Consider the following 21,667-nt stretch of genomic DNA (forward strand, 5'->3'; position numbering starts at 1 on the left):
GATATAAGGATGTTGGCATCAGTTAGTTATACATAAAATAGAAGGAAATCTACCAGCAATTATCTCTGTATGAATTTTAAATAAGGAAATATGAGCTAAACCGGTGACAGTCTGATTACTTGAGATGTATACTGCTTATTTCTAAGGCATAAGGCAGCCTAGTAGCTTGAACTATACGTAAAATTCAAAATACAAGACTTATTTTATTCAACTTCCTTTACATTTTTTTTTGTGCATTTTCTCAGTTCCATGTAAAATAAAAAACAAAGTCTTGTTTTGCTTTAATTTTCATATAAGAATAAAGAACCAGCTTCTGAACAATGTATGTTTTTTTTTAACTAATAGCAGATAAAGCATTAAACTGGATTTTAATATGAAAAAGTCAATGGGATTAAATGAACTGCCCATACATGTACTAAAATCTTCAATAATCTGATATTAGATATAATAAAATATTTGATCTTTTTAAAGATGGAGGATCAACCCAGAGGTTTATGAAAAGTAAAAATAAATTAGGAAACAGTTTTATTCTGGAAAGTATAAACGAAGGTCAAACTGATTAACTATCAAGAGATTATTGGGAAAAGCATTCATTCTTACTTGAAGCAGACTGAATGAATGGAAAACCAATTAAATACAAAAATAAAACCACAAGATTGTGACAAACTGGATACTTTGGGAGAGATATTCACTTACATTCCCCTAGTCTGCAGTGTTTTCCTCTTGCTGAAAATTTGCAAAGCCTTTTTGAAACATTTCTACCTCATTCCCTTTGCTTGTTATTCCAGTTGCTGCTTTTCATGGTATTTGCTCTTACCATCTTATAACCTGTGATTTTATTAAATACCTGACAAATTCCCATACCTTTCTGTGGATGCATCCCAGAAATCCAACTGTATCCCGGGCTGCATCAAAAGCAGCGTGGGCAGCAGGCGGAGGGAGGTGATTCTGCCCCTCTGCTCTAGTGAGACCTCATCTAGAGTGCTGCCTCCAGCTCTGGAGCCTCAACATGAGAGGACATGGACCTGTTGGAGAAAGGGCCAAAGGAGGCTGTGATGATGATCAGAGGGCTGGAACACCTCTGCTATGGAGACAGGCTGAGGGAGTGAGACTCGGAGTGTCAAACCTCCTAGAAATTATAAAAAAGAGAAATATGTAACACACAGAATCAAGAGGAGGAACATTAGCTATATATTTTGTAACAACTTAGTTTCAGATTTTAAAAGAGCAACAGTTATAAATCACAGTTGATGTTGAAACATTGTGCCTGTATTTAAAGTATGTCTGAGTTGGACACTGTGTCCAGTTCCTCCAAAGTTTAACAGTTCTTGACACGTTACCTTCTGGCTTTGTCTCCCAAGAGTAGGAGTTACTAGAATGTGTAGAGTTACATCAAGTTTTATGAGCATGTGTTGTCCTACTGCTGTTTACGTCAGAAACAGTTGGGTATAGAATGCTCTTATTTGTAGTTGGCCATTGGCCATTCTCTATGTTCTACTGAAATTCTGGACAAGTTAAAGTGATACCTCGTATGTATAGCTGGAGTATGGATTTTGGGGTTAGCTGAGCTAACTCCCAAGAACAGCTAAACTCCAAGGAAAGGGCTGAGCCTAACTGAACACCAGTATAGAAAATAAAGTCTCTTTCAGAAGTAATGAGTTTTTGGGTTTTTTTGGTGGTGTTTTTTTGTTTTTTTTTTTTTTTTTTTTTTCCCCCCCCCAGTGTTTAACATATAGAATTCTCTACCCAGTATAAAGGTAGACCACTTAATTATTCCTTTAAAGTATTGTTAAAAGAAATACAGGACATGCGGAGTAAAATAATGTGAAAGGTGCCTTGGGGTGGTGAATTATGTCTGTATAGGAAACTAGAAAGTACCAATAACAGGAGCACAGATTCCTCACTCATGTTGACTCAAAAACATTATTTCTTTAATTTGCAAGCATACGGTTCTGATGGTTGAGGCATCTCTTTGAAAAGGACGTTAACAGTCAGAAGCATTGTGGAATGCAAATGTGTATATACTTGCATATGGATGTATACTGTATATATGTATACACTGTGATTTAATGCCATAATTTAGAGTGGGGAAAATATTTTAAAACATTCTGTGCCATTGTTGCTTTAAAGCTTAGCAATTTAGAACATACTCATAAGTAGTAGTCATTTTTCTGTCAAAAAAAAAGAGTTTTATAGTTTGTTGCAGCAGAAGAAACTGTTTTCACAAAGAGATCAGCAGCATTTTCCACCTTGCAGAGTTTAAATTGTTGAAACAGATTTTGCCCAATCTGGCACATTAGTGAATATAAAATAGACAATGCCTTCTGGCGTGAGAAATTTAATGCCTGCATCTGTGACTTTTCTCTCCATAATAGAATCTGAAGTTGGCATTTTGCATCATAATCAAAAGTCAATCTTGCACTGTATAGTGACTTCTATCATTCCTTTCATTCACATAAACTGCAATATTGAAATGTCAGAAAATCAGTGTGTTTTTCTGAATGTAGTAAATACACAGTTAGGTACATCAAATACTGGAAAGCTTTTTTTTGCCTCTAGTAACATTCCTGTATTTGCTTATAGCATTGCCATATTGATGGTAGCTTATGCATCATCTCATTAGGAGTTTTTTGACAGCTGTGTTCTCCTTCATTGGCAAGTGTCAGTTGGGAAGATGGGGAAGCAAAAACTTCACAGATAATTTTTGTGTTGTAGTTCCAATGGGCAATTTCTGCAAAAGGTCCTGTTGGAGACTCGGTAGGATTCTGGATTGTCTTGCGGTTTGCAAAATTGCCTATTAAATTTTCCCAGTCTGTGAAGATTTTAAGGATTTATATAGTTGCTGTCTTAATGCGTAATAAATGGTAGGCAAAATGGTGGTAGTTCTGAATTCTGAAGCTGTATTTTGAAGCTACGATTTGGATTGTGCATTAAACAGAGTTATTTTGTATGGCATGCATTTTAAGGATCCACTCAGCTCCCCAAAGTGCAAATATCAAGGGCAAAATTAAAGAAAAGTTAAAATTACTTTCATGGGCTGTTGCTCATTAAGGAAATTAAAGCATTTAATAATTTCTGACTGTAGTTAAACTAATCCAGATTTGAAGACTGCTTTAAATGGCTTCTCAAATTACATAATCTATTTGGAATTCCTTAATACCAGCCACAAGAGAGAGGTGAAGGCTACAAAACAGCTCCTACATCTTTTTTTCCTCCTTCTCTGTTATTGAATTTGCACTTTCATTGGTGTAACACAAGTTTTGCACGTGTGCACCATGGGCTATAGTGTGCCAGAGCTGCTTCACATTGAACTACATTGTGTGCATATCAGTTTGATATACAAACCAAGCAAAATTCGACTATGGAGAAATAGTGACAGTGGAAATTATGGACTTGTGGAGAAAACACAGCAGAATTGAGCATGTTTCAGTTCACACATCCAAATCTGGATGCAGTGAATAGAATATAAAAGTCCAGCCACTTCTTTCCTTTGCCTCACTTGCAATTTGCCTTATACCTTCGCCAGGAAGATTTGCTGCAGTGTGCTTATTCAATAGATACTGATTTTGTAATTACAACTTCTATTTTCAAAATTAACGTTGAAATAAGGTGAGTTTCTGCAGTACTCTGGAAGAGCTATCCATATTGCACTGGACACAATGCTCTTCTCACCGATCACCTCTAATACCTCTGGTTGTGTTTCTGAAATTAGGACTTCTATTTTCTAAGATATTTTTATCTGTCAGTTCACATTCAACTAACAAGCTTATATTTTATAATGTACTATCATTTTACCTGAACAGTGAGGTGAAAAGGCTGGTACTGACAACAGAGTTCAGAGTTATTAGGAGGTTGGTACACACAGAACTTAGGGAGGTAACAAAAACAAGCATAACACTTATCAGGATTTAAACAGGAGGAATCTTATGGGCTTAAGAGCTTTTTCTTTTTCAGAAAACTGGTCTTTTGCTGGCAATTAATTTGACTGTAAGAAGTAAATGATTTTGAGCCAGTAATGAGTTAGATAATATGAGCTTCACAAAGCAAGGAAGAGATTGCATGTTCTGATATGTCACTGAGGAGATCAATGACTCTGTGCTGGGCTTTGCAAAGGAGTTTTAACTGGCTCATGTGGCTAGTGATAATGCTAACGCAGTTTGGGCTCCTAAAGCACTGTTTGTAATTTATAATTGATTCTTAATGTCTCAATAACTTGAGTTATGTGGATTGAAATTACTCTTAAAACATGTATGCCAGCACATAATTGCTGGAACTGAGACAGATTCATTCCCTAAACCTAAGTACAACTCTGTACATGTATTGGTATTAAATATAAACTCCCCACAGAAATTACTCTTTTTGTTCTGTGGATATATTGAGTGTTTCTGCACTATGAATGCTGTTTGTAATTTCCTCAGCTCCAAAGGAGTGAAGGAAGATGTGCTGCTCGTGATGTTTCTGATTTTAGGCCTAACAGGCAATCTTTTTTTTCCCACTATCTCACTTGTCAAGGCAAATTTGTTAATGGCATTTGCACTTTGGTGTGTGTAATATTTAAATTAAATTTCCTCACTTTAGATAGCTGTTATTGTTATTCTGAGAAGCTGAAAGTCTGTTAATAGTTTGTACCCAAAATCTGTTTTTTATAACTGTTTAGCTTGTGTGGTATAGTTTTTTTCCGAATGTGTGTTTAAATTCTGTCATCCTTTTCTTAAATTGTATCAGTTATATCTGTTTTCTTGCTCTGATAAGACATATGAAGATGTCATATAAGTTTTCCAACATTTGTACTGTGATAATTTCAGGTCTTGATCTCAGTGGTGATTGTGACCCTTTTTGGTCTGGTAGAGTGGTGGTGTTTGGTTTTTCCTCCCATAAGGACTGATAAGTCTCCTTCCTTTCTTGCTATAGATGGAGAACAATATTGCAATCTAGAGCTTCTCCACATGCATGCCTCATTAAACATGATCTCAGACTGGAAGATAATTAGTGTCTTAGGCTGAATCTGTCATTAAACTCTAAAGCTAAGAGCTACTTGGGCTAGACTTGTTGCAAGGTGCTCTTAAAATTGTGGTTCACCTTTGCTTGCAAATGGGCAGGACAAGAGAATCAATGCACAATTGCTTTATCTTTGGTTAACTAAGATGAGGATTTTACTGTAGAAGTCTGAAATATAAAGCACAGCTGTGTCATTGCCTTCACCATTCTGTGTCAATCTTGTGACAACGCAACTAAAATGCAGAGACCCTGCTGGTGAATGAAATCTTAGCATGCAAATTAGAAGTAGAAATGCACATCTATGTGTGAAATGTATCTGCTAAAAATTCTATTTTAAAGCTTTTTCAAATTACATGTTTTCATTTACAGTATGTTGTCACAATATATAAACAAAACATTACCATTTGGGCATAGTTGGTGGTTTTTTTTCCTAAACTTTAAAACATTCAGTGGAAGGTTTACAGGGAAAAAAAGTGTGGTGTGTTTGATATATTGACTGTTAAGCATAACTACTTAGTGTCAGAAAGCTTTCCCTTTCTTGGAAGAAGAGGTGGATACTCTCTAGATTTTTCCCTTTCATCCCAAGGTGTTTAAACCACCGCTCTTAAGCATTTCTAACATTGCTTTTGAGCCTATGAATTTCACTTCTTCTGCAATATTTGGGGTTCTGCTTTGAAATCTTGACACTGTTGGCCTTATAATGTACTTCTCAATACTACTTTACTTCTAAGTTCTGTGGAAGATGCATGATATTTATTGGGTAAGAAATGTGTTTGCTGGTTCTTGTTAGTTGGCTTGATTGGATGTGGTCATAAGAGTTTGCCTGATCCCACCTGTATTGACTGTTTATCTGGTTTCTTCTTCAGAAATTCTACTGATTAAGTTCAGTGTGTTTCCTGGGAAAATATTTCAATATAGAGTTACTTTTACTGTTGGAGTTCTAATGCTCAATTTACCTTTTTAAAACAATGGTTTCTCTGTATGTCAAAGTGCGACACAATGATGGATTGTAGTTTGTGTCCTGTGGACAGTATAGCTTGTTAGGAAAGATTTCTAGCCCGAACAGTGACATGTTGATTACTTGAGAAATAACATGTTAAGGGAGCTGTACTGCTCGCAGATTTGGAAGCTGTTCAGTCATGAAGTTTCACATATAGGTTATTTCACGTGATACAGACATACTGTGGTGTACATTGCAGATAGAGGTATATGTATGTGTGTCTGTATATGCACATATAAATGGGTGTATACATACATATATGCCTGTGAGATAAACATATCATGGTACACCTGTATCACATAAATACATATAAATATATGAAGAAGTTTACACATGAGAGATATTTATCACAGTATATGTACATATATACACATGCTTATGTAATGTAGAGGCATGTGCTGGGATACACACACACTGTGGAACTCAGAATCCCCAAGGAGGCTGGAGCAGATCACAGAATCACCTAACTCCAACAGAACTTCTATTTTTTTTAATAAATGTAAACTTACTAGTGGTATGAATTTGAGTAATCAGATATTGTAATTCCTGCAGATTAAGTACTTGCTTGCCCGTCTCCCCTCAATCTGTTTTTTTTCAGACTTTTGAGAAAGACTACTTCTACCTGCCCTCAGGCAATAAGAAATAAATAATCACGAGTACGCTCAGAATGTAGTTATGGCACAAATACTGTCTAGACTTAAAAATCCAACAGTTTGCTTGCTTCATATAGATTTGCCTTTGGGTACTGAAGTCATTTATATCATTGACTCTCACTTTAGAGCTTTTACTAAATGTGCACATGGCCATCCCTGTTTTGCATCATGATCAGAGACGCTTTGAATTTATTATGCGAGAGACACTGCACCTAATCAAAATGTATCATTTCATCCCTTGTTACAGGGAAGGACTCTTAGTCTGACACAATCTTACTTTGGAAAGGATTAGTCTGTCCTCTGGTACTATTACTATATTACTGTAAATATAAAATGCTTAGCTTGGCTGTGGAGACTAGCTAGCTTTTTACATTAACATGAGATTAACTGCTTTCAGCATTTTTCTAGGACTAAAGTAGTCCACCAGACATGCACTAAGCTTTCCCTAGCGTGCAGTCCATGCTGCTGCTTTCTCCAAAACAGGTGGATGCAATTTTATTTTTTTAACACAGAGGAGGAATTAATATAATGAAAACAGTAAAGTGAATATATATATATATATCACCTTTCATGTCAAAATGACATTGTGACTTCTCTTCAATCACTGTGGATTTCTATTATAAATAAATAGTAATATACGAAATAATCTTTTAATCAGTTGCAGATTTAATGACGCATGATTAACTGAGTTTCATTCCGTATTTGTGCAGAGAGGATATTGATAAATCTAGGTGCTTATATTAGTCTTCCACTGACATGAAAAATAATCTGACAATACATTAAAGGTTGGATCAGATGATCCTTGTGGTCCCTTCCAACGTGGAACTCTATGATTAATATGCATAATTTCATGTTCACCTTGTTTATATTAGCCCTATATGTTAATAGTAATTCTGTGTGATAATACTTTAGACAGTTGAAGCATAGAAGTTGCATTTCTGGTGTTGGATTTTTTATATCTGTCTCTTAAGTCCTTTAATTCTCATAATTTGAGGTGCACATGTTAAAGATTATGTATTTTTTTCTATCTTAGAGTTGCAGCAGCTCTTCGCAAGCCACCCTTTTGCCATTACTAAATAACAGGCCAGCCTGATTCAGTTTGGTACAGGTTAAGAAATCTTACTGCTGTTTTTCCTCTCTTTGACCTTGAAGATGGGTCTGTATATAGGGTTTGGGTTTTTTCTGTTTTTTTTTTATTTAAGGCATAAGGATGCACCAAAGGCCTGGTGCTCTGCCTGGTGCTGTCAGCCAGGTGTGCTGATTTGGGAGAACATTGCAGTTCCCCTGATGTGTTTCCCCAACAGCTGCACATGTTCTCAGAGACATATTAAGTGTTACATCCTTACCTATTCCTTTTGACATCTGTATATTTGTCTACTGGATTTAGCTGGTGGTTCTCTCCTGCTGTAACATTAAATGGAACACTATTGCAATTACTACTAGAGAGTACACTGCTTCTGTGCCACTGAAGACTAAATGTCACCTTTCATGTAGATGTTTAGACTAGTTCTACTAGGATGCCTAATTTTCATGTGGAATAATGGGCAAGTTGAAGGTGAACAAGCCTTTGTCTTGCAATCACCGGCTTTGAGAAGCGTAGTGATAGAGACAGTCTGTTTAGTACCTGCATTTATGGAATGGTTTCAAAGAAATGGCATTTTGCTGCAAGCAGAGTTTATGCTTTCATAAATTAAAACCTTGCCAGAGTTTTAAGAAGTTCACATTATTCTCTCTGAAAGAGTAAAAGGGATTCATGTTGCCTCCTCTTCATGTTACTGTAGTATATCTCTAATAAAACAGTTTTATGGGAGGAAATGCAGATATTTTATTATAGTCTATATATATATGTTTCCTGTTACATGATCTTTTTAAGCTTGTCTTGCAGAATAACAGTTTCATAAATTGTTTGAACAGGAACTTGTACATTTGCCTGGGCTAGGCAAAAAAAAAAAAAAAAAGTGAATGAAAATGAATATTCTGCAGTAGTTTTTGATTCAGTGTGAATATAGAAGTTAGTTGAGGGACATACAGCTGCCTTGCTTGCGTAGAGTTCCTTCTTACTTTGAAAGTCAGTGTGCATCTAATCTAAACTGTTTTCTGAACATTTTTTTCCATTTTAATCACAGAGGCTAAGATTTCTTATTTGTCATTGCTTGCTGAATTTCTTTGCACTTTTAAATTTCAGACAAATACAAACTACTATTCTTCCTAAGCAGTCATGCATATAAATATTTTCAAATTGCTGAAAGCAGTTAAACCTTATCTGTTATATTGCCTGTTTACTTACCAGCTGCTATTCTTTTTACCCACAAAATGCCATTTGCATCCTCCTAATTTATTTTTCAGTTCTAGCATTTTACTTTAGTGCTGTTTTTCTCCATATCCCACTACATAAGAGCCAACAAAAATATTACAGTGATTAAAGTTCTTCAGTTCAAGCAAAAATATGTTCTCCTCCTCTGACAAAAATATCAAACAATTAAACTAATGCAGTCATAACCTAAAAACTTCGATAATGTTTGATATTTGGGCTACTTTAGTGGTTGATTTCAAGGTTATATCTTGAAAGTTAATAGCTACAAGGATGCTGTGGTCAGTATAGATTTATCTGGTTCCCTCCCCTGTTCAGTTAAGCTTAAAAATGGTTTCACTATAATTTTAAGGTTACATGATTAGTAGTTCCTTTGGTACTCAGTATAAAATGGATAAAATTGCAAATAAAATAAAGTTTGTGATAAATACAGCTGTATTGGTGCCTTATGTATTTGAACGTGTTTGTGAAAAGTTAATTTAGTGGTGTTACGGCTGATATGAATCATTACTTACAATCAATGTAGTATTAATTCTGTTCTGAGAACAGCTTCCTTATTTACAGAACTTTTATTTCCTACATACTGTTTTTCAAGCCATCCTGAACCAAATTCCTGATGCTGTTTAATGTTACTTAGTCACAGCACAATTTTTTAAATAGGAAAATAAACCAGTCTTTTGGAAAAAAAAAAAAAAAAAAGCTCCTTTAATAATAATGTCATGTACATATCTTGAGTACACAAATAATCCTCGGGTTCTCTGCAGTGTCAGCTCTGAGGAGCAGCTGCCTGCAGTCACACAAGAGCGTGGACTTGGCCACTTACTAAAGAGTCAGTAATGTGCGGGATGTTCTCACCTCTGATTCCACAGAGCAGAAGTTGTTGGTGGCACTGTCTTTTTTTAAAGATTATATGCATTGCCTCTAAAGATGAAGTATTTTGTAGAATCTAAACAGCCTCTGAAACACGGTATACTTGAAATATCCTGTACTCAGTTCAGAGGAAGGATGTGAATCAGTGCAAATGTTACAATGTTCTTTGGGGGAAGGTGATGTTGAGTTTGTCTTCAAGTTCTTGAAAACTCCTATTTGTAAACTATGCAAGAGGAGACAAAGCACAGAAAATAAATTTAGTTCTAAAATATGTTTTTCAGTTGAGAGGCAGTGCTTATCAAACTGCTGTTTGTGATTAAATTGAGAATAAGTGGACTTCATTGATTATATCATAAAACTCAATATTATGGGTTCAGTTTGTTTTAATATTACAGTTTGACCAGGGGCTTTTTACTTTTCCTCTTGTTCTGGAATTCCTTTGTGATATGGTGTTGCTTCACCTTCAAAATTCTGATGTCAAGATTTCCAATGGAGATTTCTCTCGTGGTGTATAAAGTAGTGGTTGTTTAATACAAATTACAGAAATAGTGGTTTACATTAGAATAGAATATGACAGAGTAAGCAATGTTCATTATGTTCACTTAGAGTAGCCTCTTTTTTGATGCTATACTGAGAGTCCTTTTTAATTATCAATAGTTTTTATTATTCAAATCTACCTTTGATATTAACAGCGGGTTCCCCAGATGTTGGTTTCCAAAAGTCAGTTTAATGTCAGTAAAAGAAAAAATATTTGATCTTTTATCTATGTATATTCTTTAAATAATTTCTGTAACTGAGTGTGTGCTTTAATAAGATCATTAATTTAACCAAGTACATGCATTAATATGATACAATCTCTTTGAACCTTAGTTACTTTTTAATATTTGAATTAGACTTAAAAGAATGAAATATTAGAATTTTTACCAATAAATTTAAATAGAAATTGAATGATATGAACTAATGGTAGAATTAAGTGATGACATTTCAACATTAAATATGATGATTTGGTATATTACATTAGATATTTTTCACTTAATTTTTATTAAGATTAGAACTTTTATGAGCAGCAATTCAGAAAAATATGAGTCTGCTTAATGGATTAGTTCTCCTTAGGACCATTTATGCTGACATTGTTTTCTCCCCTTCTGATACCCTTTCTGGAATTTGGAAGCTTTTTACTCATTGTCATTTTTTTCTTAGTTTCGGCCCAGACTCTGAAGAGCAACCTCGATTCAATGAACCAGCAAATCCAGCGCCTAGAAAATGACATCAAGAATTTCCCTAAAACACAAGATGAACATGATAAGTTTGTAGAAAAGATGAGCATATCCTTTTTGCGTGTTTTCATTGGCGATCTGAACATTCGGATTGTCTGGTTAAGTATTTATAACAGTGGATAAGAAGTTTTAACTCTGCACTTCCATGCTTTTATTCTAGCACAAAGAGAAGCGTAACAGTACAAACTGAATATAAGAAAACAGGTAATTGAATATAACTTAAAGTGCTTATAATCAGACTTCCAAGGAGGAAACCAGAGGAAACCAGATAGCTCTCTTAGAGGAAGTAGTTACAGTGACTAGTCACAAATATAGTGGTGGTTTTTTTTTTTTTGCTTTAAAGAATGGTATTTAATGAGGATTGTTGAATCATTTAAATCTAAAAAAACTATCAGAAGTAGAGGTGAGAGTATTCATTATTTTAACTTCAGATGTATTGTTCTTTAAGGGCGGGAATATGAATGTTGTTAACAGGGTTTTGTGCTTTGTTTTTTTTCCTTTTTTGTTGTTTAAACATTGTTTTAGAGAAAATCCCAAGAGTGATTTCTACTTTCATGTCATTGGGAATAGAGACCGTAGGTTCTTTGAGTGTTAGTAAGTAAAATCTGTGGGAAAATACCAAATCACAGAATCACAGAATGTCAGGGACCTCAAGAGATCATCCAGTCCAGTCCCCCCGCTGGAGCAGAAACACTTAGATGAAGTTACACAGGAAGGTGTCCAAGCTGGTTTTGAATGTCTCCAGAGGAGGAGACTGGACAACTCCCCTGGGCAGCCTGGGCCAGTGTCTGTTACCCTCACTGAGAAGAATTTTCTTCCCAAATTTAAGTGGAACCTCTTGTGTTCCAGTTTGAACCCATTACCCGTTGTCCTATCATTGATTGTCACTGAGAAGAGCCTGGCTCCATCCTCCTGACGCTCACCCTTTATATATCTGTAAACATTAATAAGGTCACCCCTCAGTCTCCTCTCCTCCAAGTTCCAGGGCCCCAGCTCCCTCAGCCTTTCCTCACACAGGGGATGTTCCACTCCCTTCAGCATCTTTGTCTGTTCAGCCTGTCTTCCTCTAAATTTTTTATATATCCAGCTTTACTGTGAGAAAGACTGAGCAGAAGTTTTGTTGTTGTTTTTGTTTTTTTTTTCTTTAAAAGAAATATGCAGGGTTTTACTTTACACAAAGCACATTTCTGTATATATGGAAGTATTTGGTGTATGGTACTTGGCCAGGTCCAAGGCATTTTGTGCATTTGTAGAAGCTCAGATCATTCACGTGACATGTATTCTTTCTTACTGTAACCAGACAGAAGTCACAGTTTTGTTGTTTTCTCAAAGGAAAAAAGAGGAGATTCATGTCTGGAGCCATTAGTATCTGCTCAGTGCATTTAGTAGGTGGATATAACAAAGAGGTTCTCTTAAACTACTGTGTATATGGAAACTAAGTTTCTGTGGAATTAACAGTCTGAACGGATTCAGTGACAGAAATTCACAAGATACTAAATATAATCTCTATATGGATTTATTTTAAGTTTCTGACAAGGCTGCAGAAAAGAAGCTTAAGGCAGACAACTCACGAGGAAGTGGAAAATTATTTCTCGTTACTTACTTATTCTCTTCTACTTTGTCTTATTTATGAGGTTAGGAGACTTGTTAGTAATCACATTTATCAGTTCTGCTATTAATAGAAAAAGCTTATTATTTTCCTGAGATACATTCACATAAGAAAGTCTTATAATATTGCCTTGTAATTGTCCTTTGCCTTGTCCTCATGTGTAGACTGAATACTGTCAAGTAAGCCCTCTTTAGTTTGTAAGTGAAACCAAGGTAGTAAAGCGCACCTTTTGCAACCATGTTTTCTTGTTAAGTTTGACAGCTCTTTTTACGGGTTATATACATTTTTTCAGTTGTGTTGAGTAAATGCTTTGCCCTTTGTTGTTTGGCTACCTATTTATTTGCTGTGCTTATGAAAATGATTTGCATCACTCAATTGATTTGGTGAGAAAAATGAGCCAGGTAGGTAATGTTTACTTTTTTCTGTTCTGTGGTTTATCACCTGCATTTCTTAAAGAAAGATCATCTAACAATGCAAAAAGCTGTGTGTGTGTGTGTGTGTTTTTTTGTTTATTATAATACTAATGTATGAGGATTCTATGGAATTTTTGAAAATTAATCGTTGAAGCCTGCAACTTCAGTGCACATACATTGATGTCACGGCTACATTATCAACTCCTGGTAATTGAAAAATTAAAATCATCACCCTGAACTGTAGGTGTCTGACAGCTTTTATCATACTAGTGAAATTGGTGGCTTGACAAAATAGATAAGACTAAGAAATGAACTGATTCTGCCCAAGTGTTTATGTTTTCATAATTAATAGATGACCTGATAAATGGTGGTTTTTGTTTTCAGAAAGTCGTCTTCAGTTGTGTAAAATTCTAGAATTTATTTCTGCCTATTGAATATTTTTAAATTTTCTGTACTCCTGCGGTTGTGCTGTTTGGTTTGGTTTTTGGGTTGGTTGGTTGGTTAGTTTTGGTTGGGTTTTCTTTGTTTGTTTTTGTGTTTTGTTTTGTTTTGTTTTTTTGTCAGGAGAATAAAAGTTAAGGGGAGGGAAATGGCATCTTCAATATGTATTTCTTTTGTTTCTGTCAGCTTGTTGAAGAATTGTTGTTGATAGCATATACTGAGAGTAGGAAGTTAAAGGATTTCAGACTGAACTTCTCTCTAACTGCTTGAGTGTTTCAGAAAATCTGAGAAGTGTCTGAACATAAGTCAACTCTCAGAGAGTTTCAGGATGCAGGAATTTTTCCAGGATTAAAGGCATCGTTTCTCCTTCCCATTCCTGCTAATAAACAAAGCTGTTTACCAGTAATTGTGGATGAGAATTTCTTCAGAGAATATGAATGGAATATAAGCTAAGCTAGATTAATTACAATAAAAATACCATTCATATTATTCATAATAATCATATCAGTATTCATAATATAGAAGCAAATGCTTTGAAAGAACTCCATTTTAGGTTTTAAACTTTTTTTTTAGCAAATAAGGCAAGGTTTTAGTACTGTGAGTGAAAAAAAGATGAATTGAAATTCTGCTTAGATTTTCATCTAGGATTTTTCTCCTGACCTATTTCTAAGCAGACTAATTTGTGATTTCACTTAATCAGTTTTTTATTTAGCTTATACACTTTTTCATCTCAGTGCATAAGACTTCATGTAACTCTTGAATGCTTAAAAATAACTTCAAACTGCTTTAGGAATTAAATACAAAGAGAGGAAGAGGAGTATATTACTGCTCCACAACCTGTTTAAAAAATTGCAGTATATTGCAGAAGTATTATGTTCAGGTAATTATACCTTGTTGATTAAAAACTTTTAATTACAGATTTTTAGAATTAAAATCAAGCAGTCTTGACTGCATTCTGCTGAATTGATACATATCAAATGGTTATTTTAAATATGTTTATTATTTACAAACTGAGGAAAATGGATTAATGTTTCTATTTAAAGTAAGACTATAGGCAACTAAAAGATAATTTGATAGGAGAAGCATGTTCAGTTTCTTTTATAATTAGCCCAGCTTCATGCAGCACTGGGGAGTCTGATTCAAGAGTTTAGAAAAGTAATCCATGTGACAAATCTGGCTTTCACTGCTTGGCTTATTTCAGTGTTCCTGCCTCTATCTGAAGATTTTTAAAGTAGAAAACTCCAAATTTAATACTGACTTGCCATAGGTTTATGTGCTGTTTTCTTTTAAGTGATGCTAAAACATGAGTGTCTAATTGGGGATCGGGGAAGATTAAAGACAACAGAATTAAGAGGGTATTTCAAAGGCAGTAATGGAAAGTTGCACAGAGTTAATTTATTAGTTTTGACATAAAACTGTAGATACATAAATAATAAATGCCACCTCTTGCCCCTCCCAACATGCTCCTACCCCCAAGGGATGAAGGTTTAATCCTCTAGAAAAGAGGCAGGAGCTTTGTTCTGAGGAGAAGGGAGAATTGGTAGAGCCAGGGTGGCCGGAGGGACATGCTCTTCAATCGCTGGCCATTAGGTTCATTCTTTTTGTTATCCTGCTAGTTAGAGAGAATGACTTTCTGCTCTATTGCTTGTGGACAATTAGATAGCTTGTAAGTAATCTTACATTAATTTATATAATCTATCTTAGATGTACTAGTATATCCTTAAATGAAGATTTTTTTTTTGTAGTTTTTTCTGGTTTTATCTGTATTGTTTACCCCAGTAAGAAATAGTAACATACTCAATCTTGTTGAAATCTTTTGCCTACCAGAGCAATAAAGGGTGCCACTTGTTTTTTTTCTAACTGATTTGCATACATGTGATGAATTAAAAGCTTATTTTTAAAGAATTGCAACATTAAGGCGACCATGAATAAAAGAACAAAAATCACTGCAGATAAAAAATTTTCAAAGCTGTGTGTATTCATCTTATCATTAAATAGAAAAACAGTGATTTGTGAACTAATTTTAATTTTCAGAAAGGAACATCATTCATTAAAACAGAATCCTTTTTATGAAGTAAAAAGTCTGTCTTCTTGAAAGGCATATATTCTTATTTGATATGTGTTTATGCTCATAGTTCTATCTAATAATGATTAATGCTTCACAACTAAATAGGAGTTTTATTAGTTCCTTGCTTGATGTACTTCAGTGGTAGTGAAATGATCTGGGGAGAAGCCTACTTTAAGTGCGTGTGGGACTTTTATGTACCGAGAATGTTAGATAATATTTAATGTGCAATAAAACATCAACTGGTAATTCTCTTGTAGGAAGGACGGTAGTGCAGAATCTCAGAGCAGGCCACTAGGGAAGAAACAAATAGACTCTGAATCATAATCTCAGCGTCTGAAAATGGCTCTGAACCTTTTTTCCTCTCAGAGTGACTGAGCAGCAGGACATCATTTACACCCTGATGTGGGGTGCTGAAAGGATGGTAATGGCATTAACACTCTTGTCATCTGTTAGCACTTGGGATTTCCTCCTAGCTTGCTATGGAAAAATAATTCACTTAGTGTTTTGAGAAGTCATTTTTAGGAAAGCCTGGTTTTGTTTTTCAGAAAGTTTGAAATGCACTGATGCCTTCATTTCTACATGAGAATGTGCATTAATAACTACATTTCCTCATAACTGGGGGCTTCTCAAAAATAAATGAAGGGGGAAGGATTTCTAAGAACTTTTGTATATGCCCTTACATTTAAAGTAACTATTTTTTGCCTGAGTGTGTTCAAATGTGTTTTTAAATGTAAAGGTGTTTTTCAGTATTTTAGGAACTGGAAAATGGAACCATTCAATGATTTTTCAAATTCTAGGTCATGTATAATCCTTAAGACAATGTTATGCATGTGTCTTCTCTAACAATATTTATATCATGTTTTTGTTCTTGCTATCTGCAAAAATGATATTTGAAAACATTTTCATTGGAAAGTGGAGTTCTTGACTAAAAGAGGTATTTAGGGAAAATAATAGTTATTTAGCCAGATAAAACACTTTTCCTAAACAGTGTCCAGGGAGTGAAGGTCTGGTTCTTACGCACTTGCAACTTCACTCTCTTTCTCTCTTCTCCCCTCCTTACCCTAGTGAGAAAACCTATGTTGTCCAAAAAAGGCAGTGAAAAAGTAATGACTGTAGTTTGAAAGTTATGAAGTATTAAGTTATGTAATGAAAACAAAGGAATAGAAAGACCTGGCTTCTAGATGTAGCACGACTTTTATTTTTTAAGTTATGGTTACATTGTAGGAATGTGATCATGGTGTTCTGTTACTTTTAGTGTTGAACATTTGTCTAAAGTTAAGCCTTTTGCCTACAGTTAAAAACAAACCCAAGGAAGAGTCAGCAGAAAACACATTTCTTAAGAAGTGCCAGCACTAGGGAATAAAGTCTTGTTTAAGAAGACTTACGAGTGCGTACAGTGGAAGGAAATGAAATGGGAGTGATTTATTCTAGTTTAAGAGATCAACATTTCAGCTGTTCTCTCCAGGTCTTACCTCAGAAAAAATTAATACTTGACTGAATGCTTAGTCGAGCAATTTTTTTAGTATTTTCAACAGTTGTTAGTCTTTCTTGCTAATACAGAGAAAACAGAATAAATAACACTAAATTCATATTAGTGATATTATTTATAAAAGAGGAAAGACTAGAAACAATGTGACATTAAAATAGGCTTTTTTCCAGTGGGGGAAAAATGGAATACTTTAAGCTTACATCTACACCCTGAAAGTTCCCAAGTGTATAAATTGTTCATGTTGCGAGGACCTTTTTGCAGTAGAATGTACCTTTAAGTACTAGGAATACCATTTTTTCCCCCCTTCCACTACAAACTTGGGTCAATTTGAATTCATTGCTAATGTGATACTTAAGTGTTCTTAAGAACTTCCACCTTCTTCTGCATAATCTACAGGATTTTACTCAAATTTGCATAGTTGATTGGCATGATAAGCCAAGAGAAGAAAATCATGTGGCTCGTGTACATTAAATTTTGCATCCAAGATGCTTTGTTCTAAGGTCATGTACCTCTAAGGAAGCCAAATTTGTGACCTGAGTATCAAATTGGAGATGTTAGTGAGTTGCCTGACTGCTTGACTGACAGTCACCAAATGTGTCTGCCTCAAATTTGCATTATTTTGTGTTGCTCCAAGTGCACTAAAATGCACTTTCGAAAAGAAAATCAACGCTGTATCATTTTGAAAGGTTACATTTAAAAACCTTTTATCTCTGAAAACTCACATCATACTTAAATGGATACACTAAAGCGACCAAGACACACTTGATTAAATTGATCGTGCTTGTAATTCTTAGAAGTACATCTGAAGGTCTGACGTGTTTCATCAGCATAGGCAGAAAATCCCACTTCTGAAAGCACTGTGATAGAAATTAGTACATACATATAATCTGCTTTTCTTTTCCAAACTACTCTTCTTTCTTATTTTTTTTTTATTTTTTGTTAGAAAATTTAGAATATCATTGATTAAACACTGTTTCCTTTTTTTTTTTTTTTTTTTTGCATTACTAATTCTTCAAGCTCATAGCATCTCAGCATTTTGAATCTTGTTGAAGAACTGACCCTGCCAAGTTCAAAATCAGATTACAGGCAATTTGTGCTGTGTTTAGTTATGTATATTCAATTGACACTCTTAAGAGGGGGAAAAAAAAGACTTCTGTTTGATGTTGTTGAGCTCAAATGTACTTAAGTTGTTTACTTAGTCTTTAGAGAGTGTGCCTCCCCAGCATATAAAATGATCTTGTTGTGCAGACTAGCCTTTATATAGGTACCAGTTTAGCAATTAGATAATCAGCAGGTCAGAAATACGACCAGAACCTATTGTAATTAGAAGGCACAACAACTGAAACACCTGAAGATCACAGTTCTGAGCAGCACTTGCAGAGACAATCCCAGGAGCCTGTAGATTTGGCATTTTTTTTTGCTTGTTTGTGGGGTTTTTGTTCATTTTGTTGGTTTTTTGTTTTTTTTCTTTAGCAGATCATCTTGTTCAGTGACAGTCATGATATAACAGTTTCTATTCAATTTCATTTCCACTGCGAAATGTCAGTATGGCCTTGTGGCATTTACTAATCCTTTCACTTACTTAATTTTTCACCCTGAAAAGAAAAAATAATTCCCCACTAAAATTGCTTTGAAATATTTACATGACTGGTGTCGCATTTTGTTTGACTAGATATTTGTTATGAAGGTCAGTAAACATCACTGAAGTAATATAAGCTTAAATATACTGTTTCTGCTGTGTGTAAATATTCTAGTCCTGCAACACGTTTTCCCATTGTGTTTGCTGTACTATGAAGCCAATGAAAACTGAATCTTTGCACAAAGGTCTCTTATGAAGATATATTGCTGAAACAAGGCAAGTTATTTTACTGTCATAATAGAATGAGTCTACTTTTCTGATCCTGACTGAAAACCAGTTGGGTTTGGTTTGTTATTTATTTACAGTAAATAGGAGTGTTGCTAGTTGATTTCCCAAATAAACTTCTTCCTAAATTAAGGGGAAAATCAATTTGTCATTATATCATTACAATCCTCATGAGAGTTCTACAAAGTATTATATTTTGCAATTTCAGAGTTGCTATACAGGTTTTTACACTAGCCATTTGCAATGCAACTTTGTTTTCATTGATTTACTAATGTGCATTCAGCATCTATAGTTACTAAGCTGCAACCATTGTAGAATTAAAGAGACTTCCGAATTAAAGATCAGTTTAACCTTGTAGAACAAAACCTGTTTATCTTGCTGCTTGGTCAAGTGCAGTCTTCCTACTTGAGAGACAGTATAACATTGAGTTTATTTTCCTTAAACTATTTCTTAGACAGAAGAGAGTTGAGGAATGAAGGAGGTTTGGGCATAGTTTTCGTCTCCATTTTTATGCCTTCTGTCTAACTTCTTCTGAGTAAATGTGATATTAAGAAGGACGTGAGAAATAGTGGAAGAAGAAAGTGTCAGTCCATCTTCTACATTAAATCTGTAAATTCAAACAGCCTGTGTGGAATTACAAGGGCTTCTTGTAGGTTATGTAGAGTAGCAGGTTCATCTTGAACCAGAGGGAACATGCTATTGGTTGCGACTCTAAAGCCATTTTTGTTTTCTTAAATCTCTTTTAGTGTCAATGAGGTACGCTGAAGCTTTCTGCAATACATGTGGGTGCTTTTTCAGGGGAAAGGGGAGGTTAATCACACAAGGCATGTAATTTTCCTTAAGGCATGCTGAAATGTTGTGTTTTCCACTGTGGTACACTGTGCATGAAAAGAATTGTTAGTCTGTTTTTATTATATACTGGAGATACTGTTCAGATATTTCATGTTAATTGTTTAATTTGATACAATCTGTGTGTTGCTCAGTGAAATAGAATTTGGAAAACTTTAAATTGGCCAAGTCTAATCTGGCAGGATTCCAGATGTTTATTTTTGTCCTAATGAGTTTTTTACGATACTTTGCTGCGCTTTTGCTTGGTACCTGGCTTGATGCTTTTTTTTTTTTTATGATTCTGTATTTGAATATCTTTATGTTCTTTGTTGCAAAAGGAATTCTACACGGGCCTGCATAATTGATCATGAGATATTCTATGCTTGTATGAACAAAATATGATATAAACCAACAGAGAGATATTAGTAAATCATTGTTTCAGTGCTTGACCAGTCATGTGAAAACTGTTGATTTGCTTTGAAACAAGATCAGTCTCACAGACTACAGACTGTGTTAAAGGTGTAAACAAAGGAGGATGATAAGTAGCAATCAGGTTCTTGAGGTGACAAGTCCACTTCTTCAAGAAGAGTCTGTAACAAAAGGCAAATAGCATATCAGTTAAATTCTCAGGTAACAAATCAGTAAATAATGGAAATGCAAGGGAGACATATAGCAAAGGGCCCTGGGAGAGGCATCAGGGCATAGTGGAGGGAGAATAACTTTGGAAAAGTTTGTGGTACTATATTTGAGAAAAACAGTTTTCCCCCCCATCCAATAAAGGATGAAGATTCTCCTTAGCCACTTTTTGTTGCTTATGTATTTAGAGAAACATTTTAAATCAGCTTTTAAGGCAGTAGCCAGATTAAATTTTAGTTGGGTTTTGACTCTTCAAATTTTTTCCCTGCTTAACTTTAACACACCCTTGTAGTCCTCCCGACCAGCCTGCCCGTTCTTCTGATGGTCAGAAACTCTCATTTTATTCCTGAGTTCCAGCTGAAACTCTCTGTCCAGCCAGGCTGCTCTTCTTCCCCACCGGCTCGTCTTTGGGCACATGGGGCCAGTCTGCTCCTGCGCCTCTTGAGGAGTAACCAACCTTCCTGGGCTCTTTTGCTCTTCAGAGCTGCCACCAAAGTGACTCTGTCAATCAGCCTCCTAAACTGGCCACATGATATGCAACAGGTAGCTGTGTGCTGATTAGAAACTTCAAATAGCTTACGTTTCTAATTTTTATTTATTGAAAAACATATATTCTGTAAATTACATAGTATGAACTTTATAGGCTAAACTCAAACATTCAGCTGTAGATTTGTGTTGGATTTTTTTGTTTAATCCGTGAGATTATGTAAATGTACCACATGAGGGAGCCCCATTCTATTCTGCACCTTGAAGACTGCATCTAGAATTGTGCTTCAAAGCCAGTATTGAGTGAGACTAAGAATTTTATACAACAAAGGAAAAAAATACAAAAAAGGTTGCTGAAATGCGTTTTTAGAGTACATGTTGGCCAACTAGTGAGAGAATAATTTTTTGACAGTAATCCACACAGACACATGAAAAATTATATAGGAGGAAAAGCCTGCTTGTTTAGGAGACTCTAAAGAATAAAATTCCATGAACAAAAATGTACTTAAATACATGGCAATCTAAAGCCTTCTTGATTGTGAATAATTGCCTGAGGGAAACTATGCTTTCATCCTTTAAGTTATATTAAACTAAGTTGTCGAAATCACTGAAATATATTTTTGTAAAGAATTGTGCACTACTAGAATGATAATTCATTAGAGATCCATTTTCTAATTTGCTATATGCTTTTTTAAAAATCCAAATTAGAGAGAGAGTGTTCTCT

General features: G+C 35.0%; 1 protein-coding gene across 1 annotated transcript in view; it reads left to right on the plus strand.

The window, feature by feature from the left end:
• DIAPH2 (diaphanous related formin 2) overlaps positions 1 to 21,667 on the plus strand; it is a 207,438-nt gene that overhangs the window by 93,394 nt on the left and 92,377 nt on the right. Inside the window, exon 22 of the mRNA XM_080352353.1 lies at positions 11,033 to 11,159. Within this exon, the coding sequence (XP_080208479.1) occupies positions 11,033 to 11,159 (127 nt within the window). The remainder of the gene's footprint in view (positions 1 to 11,032; positions 11,160 to 21,667) is intronic.

Source organism: Nesoenas mayeri (assembly GCF_963082525.1).
Source record: "Nesoenas mayeri genome assembly, chromosome: 13".
Classification (NCBI taxonomy): Eukaryota; Metazoa; Chordata; class Aves; order Columbiformes; family Columbidae; genus Nesoenas; species Nesoenas mayeri.